Below are 14,953 nucleotides of genomic sequence, written 5' to 3'. Positions count from 1 at the left end.
GATTGACTTCTAATTAGAGACCAACCAAAAGGCTAATGAAAATCACACTATTTCTGCGCTCACACTGCCCTCTACTGGCCGTTCTGGAAAGAGACACGTCTGCAGCACTGGACATAAGAGAGCTACTAGCTAGCTAGCATTGTGGCATCAACCTACCTACATAGCTTTGGTAAATGAACACATTCTTAATCTTGTTTTTCCGAGACAAGGTTTCTCTGTGTAGTCCTGGAGACTGTCCTAGCACTCACTCTGTAATCCACTGGCCCTGAACTCACAGAGATCCACCTGCCTCTGCCTCTAGAATTAAAGGTGTGCGCCACCCCACCTGGGTGTATCTCTTAAGAATTAAAAAAAAAATGCATTTACCAATTGATAATTCACCTGAATTCATAGTCAAGTCCTTAGGCATTTCATCCATGACGTCACGTTTCTTGTCCTCGATGGATGCTACCTAACATCTTGCTTCCCCATATGGAGTGTTCACTGAGTGACAGGCACACACTGCTGAGGTCTCTAGGGATATGCTGCTCTTTACCCCCTGGCCACTGGGCAGGAAGCGTCAGCCCTGCTTTCTAGCTAGGAAGCTCCTCGAGGACCGACCCGGGCGGGAGTCATATATTATCCTGCAGCAGAAGCCCCTGATAGCACAAGTTCACTTCACGGTCTGCGATTCGGGGCTGCTTTGGGTGGAGTTCCTCTCCCTACCATTCTTTCTTGCGGGATACCGGGATGTAACGCAGCTATCAATACTCTCTTCCCGAACTGCACTAGAGTGCGTGACAGAAAAGCAGGACCGCTATAATCTGCCTAACAACAGGGACGCCTCTTTCTGGTCCTCCTAGTATTCCTGCATTTAGAGAACACACACACACACACAGGAGTGCTTGCACACTCGTGTGTGCACCGAGCAGCAGATGCTATGCCCTGTCCCCACTTCCCGGTTTTTCTTCCATCTCTTCTGACACTCGGTCCTCTAATAAGGCCATTTCCTTGTTACAAGAGACCGATGGCTCCTCCCTTCTTCTGCCAAAAAATAACGACCCCGATGACGGAAGACTCGCAGAGCGACAGTTAAGGTGGAGAACGAGTGCTTCGTAGGAGTTGAGTATAGAGGACTGTGCCCATCCGTTTCGGTGACTCTCATCACTAATACCCAACGTAGCTCTTGACATTTACTAGGTGCTCAATGTATACATCATTACCAACTGTCGAGCGAGAACCTTTACTAGGAAGAAGTTTAACTGAGCCAAGTCCCCTCAGCTCATCTGTTCTGCACCAAAGCCCCCGAGGCCGCAGAATCTCCGTGGAGAGTGCGCTATTGTACGTAGCGCCAGTCTGGGGACATGGTCCTCCTCCTGGGCTTGTCCTGTCCTACTCCGACTCAGCCTGCCTCCCGCTGTGATACATCACTATGCAGCATATGCTATACGTTACTATTATTATAAGAATAAACACTAAAGACTTTCCCTAGATGCCCGAGGCATTTTCTCACTGATGGGGCCATGGCAAGTGTTTCAGGGAGAAGTCAGCCATGCCATGAAAAATGCCACATCGAAACAGATGCCTTAAAAACAGATCAGGGAGTGTGGCTTAACCCATGTAGCCGTACCCTGGACGTTTTCAACTATTTCCGATAGCTACCGTTCACCAAATAGATACTCAAGCAACTGGATAGAAAACAACCATCAGGTTAGAAATATGGACGTCTCTAGTGTGACGGCAATGCTTTTAACCTGTGCACGGAGAAAGACCTCAGTCCTGATACTTCCTGAATGTAGTTTGGACGTTTCTTCCACTAGACATAGAACTGGGTCTGTTGACCCGGTGGGTGTTCCGCTCTTGGGAAGACTCACTCAAGCAGCAGAGAGTTCATGGCAGTGTGGGGACTGACGAGATTTAGCTCTCCCTTGATCATTCTTTCTGTCAGTACACAGAGTTGATACACACATATCATTACATGAATGAGAAAGGTGTTGGATTCATTGTAGTTGAACCTCGTCATCATCTTTCACTGTTGATATGTGTTAAAACAATTTTGAAAGCTCTCGAAATGTGTCTTCTAGAAGCTATAATTATTTTCCTTAAAAAAAAAAATCACTGCCGTGTCTCAGCTTTTATCAGATAAATCAGGCTTCTAGAACTTTGTATTATCTCTACTTTGTGTGGGCTGTCCAAACACAATGTTCACATCTTCAAGCCAAGCGGATCAGAATTCGTGAGGACCTCTGAGTCTCACATTTGAAGGGCTAGAGGGCCAATTGCTCTCAGAAGAGGAAACGGAAACCCAAGCAAACTGAAGAGGACGCGCGGGGCTGGGTTTCCACAACAACAATTGCAACCAGCACTCAAGGTGTTTCAGAGAAAAGAGGGTCTCGAGCCCCCAAATTTCAGCTCTACCACTGGCTTGCCAGCCTCAGATGCCTCCTCTCTGGGACAGCTGGCATGGCATCACATGCCTCTTGGAGCCGCCGAGGCTCCATGGGCAAATCCGTGTGCTATTCCAAGGGCTGACGTACAAACCCTCACTACCGCTGCCAGGACAGCGCTCACCCTAGGCGCTCCTGCTGCCAACACTACTGTGTGTTCCAAAGGTTTCCCTGCGGTGCAAAATGACACACACAATACTCCCGCTGAGCTATCCTAGAGTACTTCTAGTGTTGGATTTGCTAGTACCTGTGACGTAAAAATACACACCGCACAATGGGTGAGGGCGTGTTGCATTTCTTTACTTTGGACAGCTCCCAGGAACAACAACAACAAAAAAAACTAAAACGAAGGCCCCAGATCAGTTTATTTCTGTGCTTCAGGAACAAAGGTGGGCTCCATGGATGGAATTCAGCAGGATAACATGACGGTGATATGATGTCCGATGAAGGGTGTTGTAGCGAGATTTCAACACGCCCCCATGTGGACTGAACACTATGAGGTTTGTCACCGATGGCTAACTGGGCGAATCTTAGAGAGGGGATTGATACCACCAGAAAGTATGCCATTAAAACTGGGTATTTTGGGTCCCGTACACTTTATTGAACATAGGGACACTTTTATTTATTTATTTTTTTTAAAGAGATACGTCCCAGTTCTTCTCAGTGAGACACTCCCCAGGACTGTCAAGCGCTACTCTGGCTGCCTCAGCACAGACTGAGCTCCATGTCCCCCACAGTGAAAGCCCATTACCCGATGGCTTGACGCTCCAGCAGCCTCTGCACCGGAATGGTCAGCTTCCCCAGGAAACGCTTGATGATGGGGCGGCTCTTGGCAAATTTGTCTTTGATTTCGATTTCTAAGACATCGGTTAGAAGTGCAAAGAAGGAGTATTTCTGAAACCAGAAACGGACCACACGCTGGCTGAGAAGACACGTGGAACCTTTTCTCATTTTATAGACAGACACTGCTAGGCTTTGAACCCAAATGGCACTCAGAGGCCACATTCCCGGCTTCTATAACTCCTATCCTCGCAAGTTTAAAATCTGAATGACTACAGACGTCCTTGATACACTTGGCCGTCCGGGTGGTAGCCTTGGCTTTGTGTTGGGCTGTGTAAAAAGTCAGACGAGTGATAGGAAGAGCGCTCTTGTTTTGATTTTTGTAGCTACCACGGGCCTTCTAGAGTTCACTCTGAAAAATACTTCCTATTTTCTAGGCTTCAATACATAGGAGGTGGGGTGCTGTGACTTTAAAGAGTCATAGGGTCGTTTGCCACTGGGAGAGCCGGTGTTGGAGAACAAGTACAAAAGCATAAGCAACGACCTGTCACTCAAACAAACCCAAGACAGCTCAGGAGGCGGGGCTTCCTGTGTCGGATGGGCAGCCTACCGTGAGGGAATCTAAAACACCATCAACGCAATCTGCCTTCACAGGGGTCTGACTTCCTGAGTGGCTCACCCAGCAAAGATCTGAACTCACAAAGAGCATTTGCTAAAGCCCATAGAGAGAAACTTTAATATGAGCGGAAAATGTGCTAGTCCAAAAGGTAGAAAACCTCACTAGAAGTCAGTCTTTTCCCTTGTCCCAGCCCTGCTGGGCTCTGCCAGGGAATAATACTGTAACTCTCCTGTTCTTGAGTAAACTTTCGTATGTTTCACTCCTCATGAAGTTTTTGCATTAGTTTTTAAAATATCAAGGTATCTATTTTGATCATTAAGCCTTCAGCATCCCACGAAATTGTACCGAATAGTGAACCCTTCGCCGCTCTTAGCGCCTACGTGGCTCTGACAGGAAGGAAATAGCTCACGGGCAGCGCGCCCTCTTTAACAAAACCGGACATCTGCAGCCGCCTTGCCCAAGCTCATTAACAACTCAAGGCTGCAGAGTGCAGAGAGAAAAGATGAGCCTGCCTCTCAAGTACCGTCAGGCAGAAGACACTCCGCCCCCAAACCCCGGTCCGTCTTACCTCTCTGTGCCAAATGGGATTGGTGGTGTTGCTGATGATGGTGGACCTTCTCTCCTGCCCATGGTGGGCACACGTAGGGAAACTGCTCTTCTTCCCTGGCTGAATGGACATCTTAAGATAAGGGTCGGGATTGAAGAACATCCCTTTCTTGAGCCCAACTGCCCTGAGATCTTTAAAGAAAGGGGGTTGGGAGAAGCGGGGAGAGGGGACAGGCAGTAGGGAAGGGGAAAGCACAGAAGAGAGGAGGAAGGAGCCAGACATCCCAGTTAGCACGAGACTCAGGCCTTCTTAATGAACCCAAAGCCCTAACCAAGAAAGGGGCTAGTGACGCCGCGACAGTCAGTCACTCTCTGTCACACAGAGAATGAGGGCTCACGGCAGGAAGCCGGCAGGGGGATCTCCCAGGTGGCAAAAATAAAGGCAGCCCCTTTTCGTGACCTCATGCCCCTATACCTGGAACCCTTAGAGTCCCCATGTCTGTGGGTCCCCACCATTTTCTTCATGGTGCGGCGTAACTGGTCAGCCACAGTGGAAGGTAATCTCTGAACAGAAACTCAGAGTAATCAGTTAATAAAAATATGTTCTTTCACCGGGCGATGGTGGCGCACGCCTTTAATCCCAGCACTCGGGAGGCAGAGGCAGGTGGATCTCTGTGAGTTCGAGACCAGCCTGGTCTACAAGAGCTAGTTCCAGGACAGGCTCCAAAACCACAGAGAAACCTTGTCTCGAAAAAACCAAAAAAAAAAAAAAAAATGTTCTTTCACAAAAAAGACCCACATATCTAAAATCACAAATACCTATACTATATATGTATGCATGTATGTATCTATGTGTAAGTTTGAAGCAAGTCTAACTTGAGGTCAAAATTTAAAGCCCACATTCATTTGTGATACATCCTAAAAGTCATGCATCTTCTATAAGAACTCAAACGCGCGTGCCATTATTTTAAACAATTCTCCACTTGTTTTTCCCATAACCTATAAAGTAATTTAAATGTTCAGGGAATATCTTACAACTTACCTTATTTTCACAATATGTTTTATGTGACATGAGCTGCTAAAAGTCACTAAAACCGTCTCAGCGAGGAGACATTTAGGTTGTCAGCTGAACAGGCACACACATGTCCAGACCTAATTCTGGCTTAGCTGGGCCCACAGCACCTTCCTGAGACTATCAGTGTGATTCATGCAGCTCTGCAGCTAAACCATCTTGAAAGCTACGAACGAGCCTGCGTTTGTATGTGGCTCAGATCAACCTGGAGAACTGGAACATTCTAGCTTAGAGAGCAGTTATGCACAGGGACACCCTTGCCTTGGCTTGGGTTTTATGTATCCCCCAGAGCTCACTCTTCGGAAGAGATGGGCTGGGACACAAGAACTCATGGCCTAGATACATGGGATGAAAACAGACCAGGGCTATCTAAGGTCTCAGCTGGCAGGGGAAGGGATGGATAATACATCAGCAAACAGGGAGACGGTCAACTGTAAGGACCCACGCTACCAGCACTGCATGAGATGCAGATTGATGGCTGACCTAGAAATCAGAAGGAGAGCGAAGGGACAAGGCAGGGTTGAGTCAGGCCCTCTGTGAAGCTGCTGTCATCATCCCAGTGAGCCCACTTTCGATACTTCATAGACTATCCGGTCTTCACTAAGTGCAGATTTTCACTTGACCAGCTGCGCGTTTTCTGTTGGCGTAAAGCAGCCTCGAGAAGAAAACGCAGTTCGCACGTTGATTTTCTTGCCCTTCTTGAGTATCCCTGCCTCCGGCTCAAGACAGATTGACAGCCTCTAGATATTGAGTTCACTCCCGAGCAGGGGATTTCCTTGAAGTCACTGAGGAGTAATGTGGCCAGAAACAGCTGCCACAGAGTCTGACGGGGCCAATTCATTCACAAACATCCCTTCGAACACAGACGCATCCTGCCAGCAGATTACAGTCATTGTGATAAAAGATGTCAAAGCTAGATAACCTTGATGTCAATTCCTCCGCAGCAACACACTGCACAGATGAAGGCATCTTCATTAACACAGTGATAAATGGCCAATTACTTGCAATCTGCTGATCCAGCCCCTTCTCTTCTCTCTGCTCCTGCTTCTCCTTATTTTCCTTGTTTCCCTGTTCACAAACTCCGCATCACACAGCAGACCAAAGAAGAACTCGAACCCACAGAGCACCCACGCTAGATATCCTAGCTCCAGCCTTACTTGGGTAAGACTTAAAACACGAATCAAGACACAGTTTTTGCCGAGGCTGTAGAGTTCAGGTCTCTGGGCTTCTTCCTTGCTTCTCCTTCGATAATCAAGCACAGAACATTTACAGGCAGCCATTCCAGCCCGTCAATCTTTCAGATAAATATGTTACCCACTGTCAGCCTCCAGCCGTGCTAATTGTTTTAGAATCAACATCATAGAATCTATTTTTCCCCCTCCTGTGATTTTTACACGTCTCGGTACATGTGGCAAACGTCTATCTAAAAGAGGACAAACACACCGCAGGCAGCCAGCTTCCGTGGGAACCGTGGTGGGATGTGGCCAAAGCAGTTAAAGATGGAGTCACTGATGTCCTACAACCTGTTTCTTATTTTCAGGAAGATGCCCTATGATTTTACTTTCCGGGTAGCAATTCTCCTACACTGAGTTAACAGCATTCCCTCTGAAGTCAAAATCGATATGAGACTGCCATGTTTGAAGTGATATACATCAGCCAGGCACATAGTTCAATAGCTCTAAACCAGGAAGTCAACAGAGCATAGCAAACCGTCATTGGGGGTGGCTAATTGTTCCCAATTGCCACAAGGGCTTCAGGGTCTATAACTCCCTGTAACTTCCCAGGTCTAAAGCAGGAGCTGTTCATCACCAGCAGGAGTCGGTTTGAGGGCAAGCATTAGACAATGGGGCTTTAAATTATCTTCTGATTACCCAGATCGATACTTTAAAAACCCCAAAGATCCCAAGAAAAATAGATACACTGGCCCAATCTAAACCATAAGCCACCAGGTTACAACTTCTGAGATTCGCCAGGAAGCCGAAGGAAGGAAAGGAGACCCTCAAATTAACCACCCCACAGGAAGCAAAAAGGACGGCACAAAACTAAAGAAGATGATGGCCAGCCTGGTCCTGATGGGACCATCACAGCGTGTGGAGGTGGCTGATACCAAGGATCGCCTTTAGAGGCTGATGCTCATTCACACTCTTTCGGCAGAGAAAACGGAATCTCAGTTAAATCTCAGAGCGACTGATTTTTTTTTTTTTAACAGAGCCGGATAAACTTTAGACCTTCAGACTTTGTATAAGTTATCACCCAATCGTCCCCTTGTCTATTTGAAAACTCCAATCCAAGCACCGACTTTCTTAGCGCACTCTTGGCTCTACAGTCGCCAATTCATTCTCACTAGGTCAGTGGCTTTCAAACCTTTCTCGGACAGTGCCCCATGTACAAAATAAATTTCACCTTTTCATGTTGCAGCCCGGTGCACACATACATGCACATGTATACTTTTTTTTCCCCAAAAATGTCAATTTGTGGAAGATGACGTTTCGTCAAAACATCTTCCCCTTTGGCAGTAAGCCCCAATTATTTTAATGCTAGTTTCAGTTGCGTTTCAGCTCAGTCAGTGGTGTGTGTGTAAGGGATGTTTTACCAAACAGGAAACCATTATCTTTTTACTTATTAATATTTTTTAATTTCATGAAAACAATCATCTGCTTTGTGTGTAACCCTCACAGAAAAAGGCATGCCTTTTACGTTTTTGCTTCAAACTTTTTCTTTCTCTAGAGGAAGTAAGCACGCGTGGTTTCAAATCCCCAAAGCTCCTTGGCAGAGTTATTTAACCATTTACACACGCTGCCAGCAACCTCACATACTCACACAGTCCTGTTGTCATGAGGAAACTTGCTAAAAAGAGCACTTTCTGAACATAATCATCATCTAATCTTATCATGGTCAGATACATACGTGACTTTCCAGAAGTCTGAGCAAAAGAACTCAAAATAACATGGTTTACAGGCCATCTATGACGCTGGATAAAGAAACGACCATGCCTTCCACTGACGCTGAGCGTCCTCAGACTGGAGGCCGCACCCAGACACTTACCTGACAAAGTGAAGCTGACGAGCTTCCGAGAGTGCAGACTTCCGGAAGCCCCGCCTTCCATGCCTTCTGCCCCCATCTGAGGAGAAAAATGGGTGTGAAATTTCATACGAGCATCATGCTATCAAATGGTCCAGGGAACTTCATGTGTTTGGATATACAATGATATTTTTATATCAAAATGCATTATAGTGCATGTCTTCAAAATTTCATATCTTAGATATGCAAATATAGATTCCAAAATACAGGATCAAAGGTTTATATTTAAAGTTGATCTTTACCCCATTAAAAAAAAATATGAACTTTGAATTCTTTCTTTTCTTTCTCTTTGTCTCTCTCCCTCCCTTCCTCTCTCCTTCCCTTCCCCTCCTCTCTCTCTCTCTCTCTCTCTCTCTCTCTCTCTCTCTCTCTCTCTTTCTTTCTTTCTTTCTTTAGTTTTTTTGAGACAGGGTTTCTCTGTAGCTTTGGGCCTGTCCTGGAACTAGCTCTTGTAGCCCAGAGACAGCTGGCCTAGAACTCACAAAGATCTGCTGCCTCTGCCTCCCAAGTGCTGGGATTAAAGGCGTGCGTGACCACCGCCCAACGAAATCTTAATATAATCAACTTACTATGTTTACTGTATGTTCTGACTTTCCCCTTAATAGGAGTATGGTTGTTTATGGTATACATTCCTATAAGCCCAGAACTCAGAAGGATGAGGCAGGAGAGTCACAAATTTGAGGCCAGCTGCCTCTGTCTGTCTGCCTGTCTGTCTGTCTCACTCTCTGGTGTGTGTTTGTACATGTGTGTGACACTGATGGCAGCAATGTTCCTGTTATATTTGAGACAGGGTCTTATTGTATAGCTCAAGTTGGCCTGCTTCATTTAGAGAACCCGCCCCTTGAGAGGAGATCAAATATTTGACCAAATTTCTCAGCTTTTGCCAGTGTCCCTCCCCTGCCCTGGTGATGTCTGACTATTCTGCCTTCAGCAAGAGTTCTTTGGTGGTTGGCTTGTCACTGTGCCTTCCACTTTCTTGGCCATTCTCAACCCATCTCTGTACATCCCCAGTTGGCCCGGACATCATGGCATTCTTGCCATTGCTTCTCAAGTGTGGGGATTATTAGAATGTACCACCATGCCTGGAAGAATATATTTATGCACAATGAATGCATACACACACACACACACACATATGTGCACACACATACACTCAGAGATATGAGGTAAGGGAGGGAGGATGACCTGGCACACTTAGTGTATAGTTTCAGTAGTAATATATTACTACGTAGGCATCCTTCCTTTATCCAGGCTTCTGCTGTATTGTAGGGTGGGCGCTTGGCTACCGGACTTAGCAATAGTAGAACCATGGAATGCTATCGTTCAATCGTTTTTTCCCCTAGAGAACAGCCTCAGTTCCTGTTTCAGCCCCTCTTCTCCTTTTCTTTGGCGATGAGGACTGTCATCAGCCTGACACTGACCAGGTAGAGTAAGGCTGACTAGCCACACGCCCTAGGATTCACCTGCCACCGCTTTCCCAGCCTTGGCAGTACACCTGTGTGCAATCACACGCAGGCCTGACCGAGTGACGTAACTCCCCAGCTCCCTTAATCCCAATCTCTCGCTGATCACGGTGCTCACTCAACACAGATGTGAATTATTACAATGGATTTCATCCTCGGACTCACAAGTCCCAGATTAACAGGGGTGGAGGCCACAGCCAAGTGTCTAGACGTCAGATCTCTGTGACTGTTTCCCCTACATTCCGCACACAGGACACAGACTGTGGCAGACTTCTCCTGAGACAGGGTAGTATAATCTATACTCCCGGCTACCCTAGGACCACGGGTCCACAAAACAGGGCCTTGTCTTGAGCAGAACACACTGTCCACTAGATAAGACATGTCCCTCCGGGAATAGAACATGTGTGTCTAACCAGGCACTTGCTTGTGCTCAGTTATTTGTGGCAGAAAAGATGAATGGATTGCCTTAAAATTACCTCCTCCCTTCCCTTCCTTTGCACCCCCCCCCCTTGCCCCGACACTGTCTTCCTAGGTCACAATTCACTGCCTCAGCCGCCCCATCAAGTGCTAGGAATAGAGGCATTTACTGCCACAACACCAGGCTTATAAACGAATTTAAATATTTTAAGGAACTCCAAGGGAACAAGAGAAGACCCCTGCAATCTTCATTTTAAAAACTTAATTCATTGTGCAGTAAAAGACTAATCTGAAAACAATTACCAAAGAATTCATAGAGAGCCTGTGCCACCTCTCCGGCAAAATGCTCATCTGAACTAAAACTCAAGAGAATACAGCTTTATCGCACAAGGAAGGCCAAGCATCGCCCTGGAACACAGGGCCATTCATTATAATAAACACGTCTGCATCAGCAACCAGAGGGAGGTTTTTAAATGGGTGCTCTCTGTAGATCCATTCCAGGAAGACCTGGAGGCAACACTTTCAACCAGAGACCATCCCGGCAGGCAGCTGAACGGTTTCCTGGGGGCTCTGTCTGACACACATCTCACCATATGTTCTGATCAATGGTGATGACGTCAACGTCAACATACAAACGACAGATGAGGAGGTGGTTTTCATCCTTCATTTATTGCCAGAGTGTGAGAGAGGAGATCACAAGGATTAGGACAGTGGCTCATTTCCTGACCTGTGGGGTCTCAGCTGTCTTGCTCCGCTCTATTCTTTGCATCAGGCATGGAACAGTCATACTAAGCAAGCATTGTGTTGCTGTTTACAATAGTTAAATACATGGTGTGTACTCCGGGGACGACCACACTGCTACAGCAGCGTAGTGCTGACCTCCCCAAAGGAGGTCAGTGGTGTGGGAGCTCCTTCCGTCTGTGTGTTACTTTTACTGGTTAATGAATAAAGAAACTGCCTTGGCCTGTTGATAGGGCAGAACTTAGGTAGGCAGGGAAAACTAGACTGAATGCTGGGAGAAGGAAGGTGGAGAGAGAGAGACGCCATGGAGCCGTTGCCAGAGTCAGACATGCCAAAACTTTGCTGGTAAGCCACTGCCATGTGAGGATATACAGATTAATAGAGATGAGTTAAATTAAGATGTAAGAGTTAGCCAATAAGAAGTTAGAGCTAATAAGCCAAGCAGTGATTTAGTGAATACAGTTTCTGTGTGGTTATTTTGGTTCTGGGCAACCAGGATGAACAAGCGGCCTCCTCCTTGTAACAGGTCAGACCCAAGAATACAGATCCAAGCCAGGCGGTGGTGGTGCACGCCTTTAATCCCAGCACTTGGGAGGCAGAGGCAGGCGGATCTCTGTGAGTTCGAGACCAGCCTGGTCTACAAGAGCTAGTTCCAGGACAGGCTCCAAAACCACAGAGAAACCCTGTCTCGAAAAACAAAACAAAACAAAATACAGATCCAAGTACTTCTAGATTGTTCAGAAATCTACGGACCACCATTTCCATTAATGAGGTTTTCAATCAAAACGTTGACTCTTGATTGTAGTGCTGTGGTCTACCCAGACCTCTGAAGTCATACTGAAGCACAGTTATTCCCAAACTGCAGGCTGTGGTGGGGTAATCTCATGGGAGAGTCACGGCAGTGCACCTAACTGCAGTGGGCTAGACATTCCCGCCACCTTCAGTACTAGCTAGACCATGCCAGTGCTTGCCTAAACGACCCTGAATGCAGGAACTGTTGACTTTCATTTTGTTTTCTCATTCCACTCAGAATGAGTTTTTCAGAGGTTTGAGTAGACACAGCTTTACTCTCGTAGGTCTGTGACTCTTCCTAAACCATCAACCTAATTTTGAGAACTCCAGATTTTTAAAGCCAACCTGCCAAGAGAAAAAAGTCAGAAAATTGCAAAAGCAATGACTACCCTTCACCTGAGGGCTCCATGAAGAAGTTGGCTCCCAGAGCGGCCATATTTTACCAAACAGTAGATTCTCACTCAGCACTTGGTGAGAAATTTAAACTCAGACCTCTGAGGAAAGCGCACAAATATGTGACCTCTGAGGAAAGCACCTACATATGACCCATCACACACCGTGACCTCTGAGGAAAGCGCCCATACCTGACCCATCACACACCGTGACCTCTGAGGAAAGTGCCCATACCTGACCCCGTCACACACTCTCCTCAGGTGACAGGCAAGTAGAATGCCTACCATTTCGCTGGACTCCTTCCTCGTTTACACACCGAACACATGGAAACCTACCTGAGATACAGCACCACCATTTCCTACTGTCCACGTGTAAAACCCTTCACGACAGAACACTATAGGTCACTTGAAGAGCTGCTGATATGCGGGACAGCTAGGTCGCAAGTGTTTTTCCACTGATTGGTATCGCAGATGCGGCCATGGAGGCCTTTACCGCATTTCCTTTCCTGAAACACACTGTGTTTCCTTTTCATTGTTCCTCGTGACGCTGACAGGGCTGTCCAGGCAAAAATAGGACTCTTAATGGGCTCCAGGAGGAAGCTAGTCTTGAGGGGACTCACCATCACAGCTGGGTTCTTCACGGTAATACAGGGGGTTGTGGCTCGCAGGGCTCCGCTAATACCATGGTAGTACTTGAAACAGATTTTGATCTCCGCTGCAAAGCAATGGGAGAGAAACAGATGAATCTACATATCCCTCTCAGGCAATCCTCTCTGAACACAATTCCTTCTTTGCTGACCAGCAGTAACTGATTTTGACCAGTTCCTGATGAGTTTTGCTTATTTGACTTTTCTCTATTGCCTTACATTTCACAGGGTCTCCTCTTTCTTTCTTTCTTTCTTTCTTTCTTTCTTTCTTTCTTTCTTTCTTTCTTTCTTTTTTTGGTTATTTTGTGACAGGGTTTCTCTGTGACTTTGGAGCCTGTCCTGGAACTAACTCTTGTAGACCAGGCTGACTTCGAACTCACAGAGATCCGCCTGCCTCTGCCTCCCAAGTGCTGGGATGAAAGGCGTGCGCCACCACCGCCCGGCTCACAGGGTCTTAATACGCCACCTAAGCTAGTCTGAACCTCACTCAATAATAGCACAGGATGGCCTTGAACTCTGAGTCTTCTTACCTCAGCCTCTCAAGAGCTAGGGTTACAGACCTGTGCCGCAAAGCCCAGGTTTGTCTGCTTTGTGGAAACTTCCTAAGAGCATCACAAATGTATTGGGCAAACAAAATACTGAATATACTCTGCAGAGCAGAAAGAGAAGATCGTGACCAGCGACTCTTGCCATGTGCCAGGCAGTGCCATGGCTCATTGTTGTCGTCTAACCCTGACTCCAGCCTGCTCTGGGTGACGGGTGAACTGTTGAGATTTCCTGTAAGCCATCCGTGTCTGGATTTCTAATAAGCTAAAGACAAAAAACATAATGTATTTCTTAAGATGAAAGAAAACCTTTGCATATTATATTTTCTAGGTCAGAGGCTGACAATATCAGAACTTTTAGAAGCTATCTAAATGGCTTAATCACCTTTTCCCCAAGACTCCGTGCCATTAGCTCCAAAGAGCCACATAAGATCTCATTAATGCTGAGAAACTCTTAAGATGGTCCAAGTCAGACACCGGCTCAAGAAGACGTTAAAAGGACACCCTTGACTTCTAAGCTCAGAGATAAACACTCCATTTGTTTGATGCCTTGTCTTAACCTATGTGGACCGGAGCATCTTGGGAGTTGCATCTTTCTGACTTTTCTGAAGCCATGATGCTCTGCCTAGACGTAACGTGGACTATTCTCTCAGCCCTTAAGCACACTGAAGGGTTTCAGTTCCACAGTCCTGGGTTTACACAAGGGAAAAGGAATGAAGAACAGGCGGAAACTCACTCTGCCTTCTCTAGCCAGGCGTCAAGATCCAAGCCCATTTCTATTAAACAGCAGGATGAGGTCTATAGACACTTCCCAAGACACGTGTCTACTACGTGGCATATTATAAGTGTTATATTTACCATCTGAGACAGCCTCAGGGCATTATGGAGCACTAACAGAAAAGATGCAAAGAATGGGCTTTTGATTTTCCTCAGACCAGATGGCCTTGTGCTAGAGATCATGCCCCCAGGCTCCAGGTAAGCACCAAGAATTCAAGCGCCAACAGGAAAGTGATTTTACCTCTTCCCTGGCATTTAGTTGGCAATACTGTTCACCTAATCAATTTCTTAAACCGTGGGATCCTTTTAAGGCAAGAACCGTATTAGAAGTAAAACCGGCTTTGGTTGTGTTTTCCCCTATGTTCTTATATTATTCTCCACTTTCCATATAATGCCCTCAGATCAGCACTCCAGGCCCAGAGACTTCCCCATGTTCCTGTCACGTGATGAGTCCAGCACTGTACCTGAAAACAGAGGAAACAAACTTCTCTTAAGGGCAGGCTGCATGCCCGGCAGTGGATGGCCGACAGAAACGGCATGGAAGTGTCTTTGGAGGTTCCTTGTCTCACAACGTCCTGCCTGGGCTTTCTGGTGTTTTTGTTTGTTTTTAATTTTAAAATACATTTTATTTTTATTTCATTCACATATTTTTTTT

The 14,953-nt window shown here is 46.4% G+C and overlaps 1 protein-coding gene across 4 annotated transcripts in view; it reads right to left on the bottom strand.

Moving 5' to 3' along the window:
* The window catches only part of Hecw2 (HECT, C2 and WW domain containing E3 ubiquitin protein ligase 2), a 294,060-nt gene that overhangs the window by 105,895 nt on the left and 173,212 nt on the right, over positions 1 to 14,953 (bottom strand). For all 4 annotated transcript variants that reach the window (XM_057758416.1, XM_057758415.1, XM_057758417.1 and 1 more), the window contains 4 exons: positions 12,950 to 13,044; positions 8,489 to 8,564; positions 4,394 to 4,563; positions 3,178 to 3,320 (listed from right to left, as the gene is read on the bottom strand). In XM_057758416.1, coding sequence (XP_057614399.1) covers positions 3,178 to 3,320; positions 4,394 to 4,563; positions 8,489 to 8,564; positions 12,950 to 13,044 — 484 coding nt within the window. The remainder of the gene's footprint in view (positions 1 to 3,177; positions 3,321 to 4,393; positions 4,564 to 8,488; positions 8,565 to 12,949; positions 13,045 to 14,953) is intronic.

The sequence above is a fragment of the Chionomys nivalis genome, chromosome 26 (genome assembly GCF_950005125.1).
Source record: "Chionomys nivalis chromosome 26, mChiNiv1.1, whole genome shotgun sequence".
Lineage (NCBI taxonomy): Eukaryota > Metazoa > Chordata > Mammalia > Rodentia > Cricetidae > Chionomys > Chionomys nivalis.
This window is presented reverse-complemented; position numbering and strand designations above follow the sequence as displayed.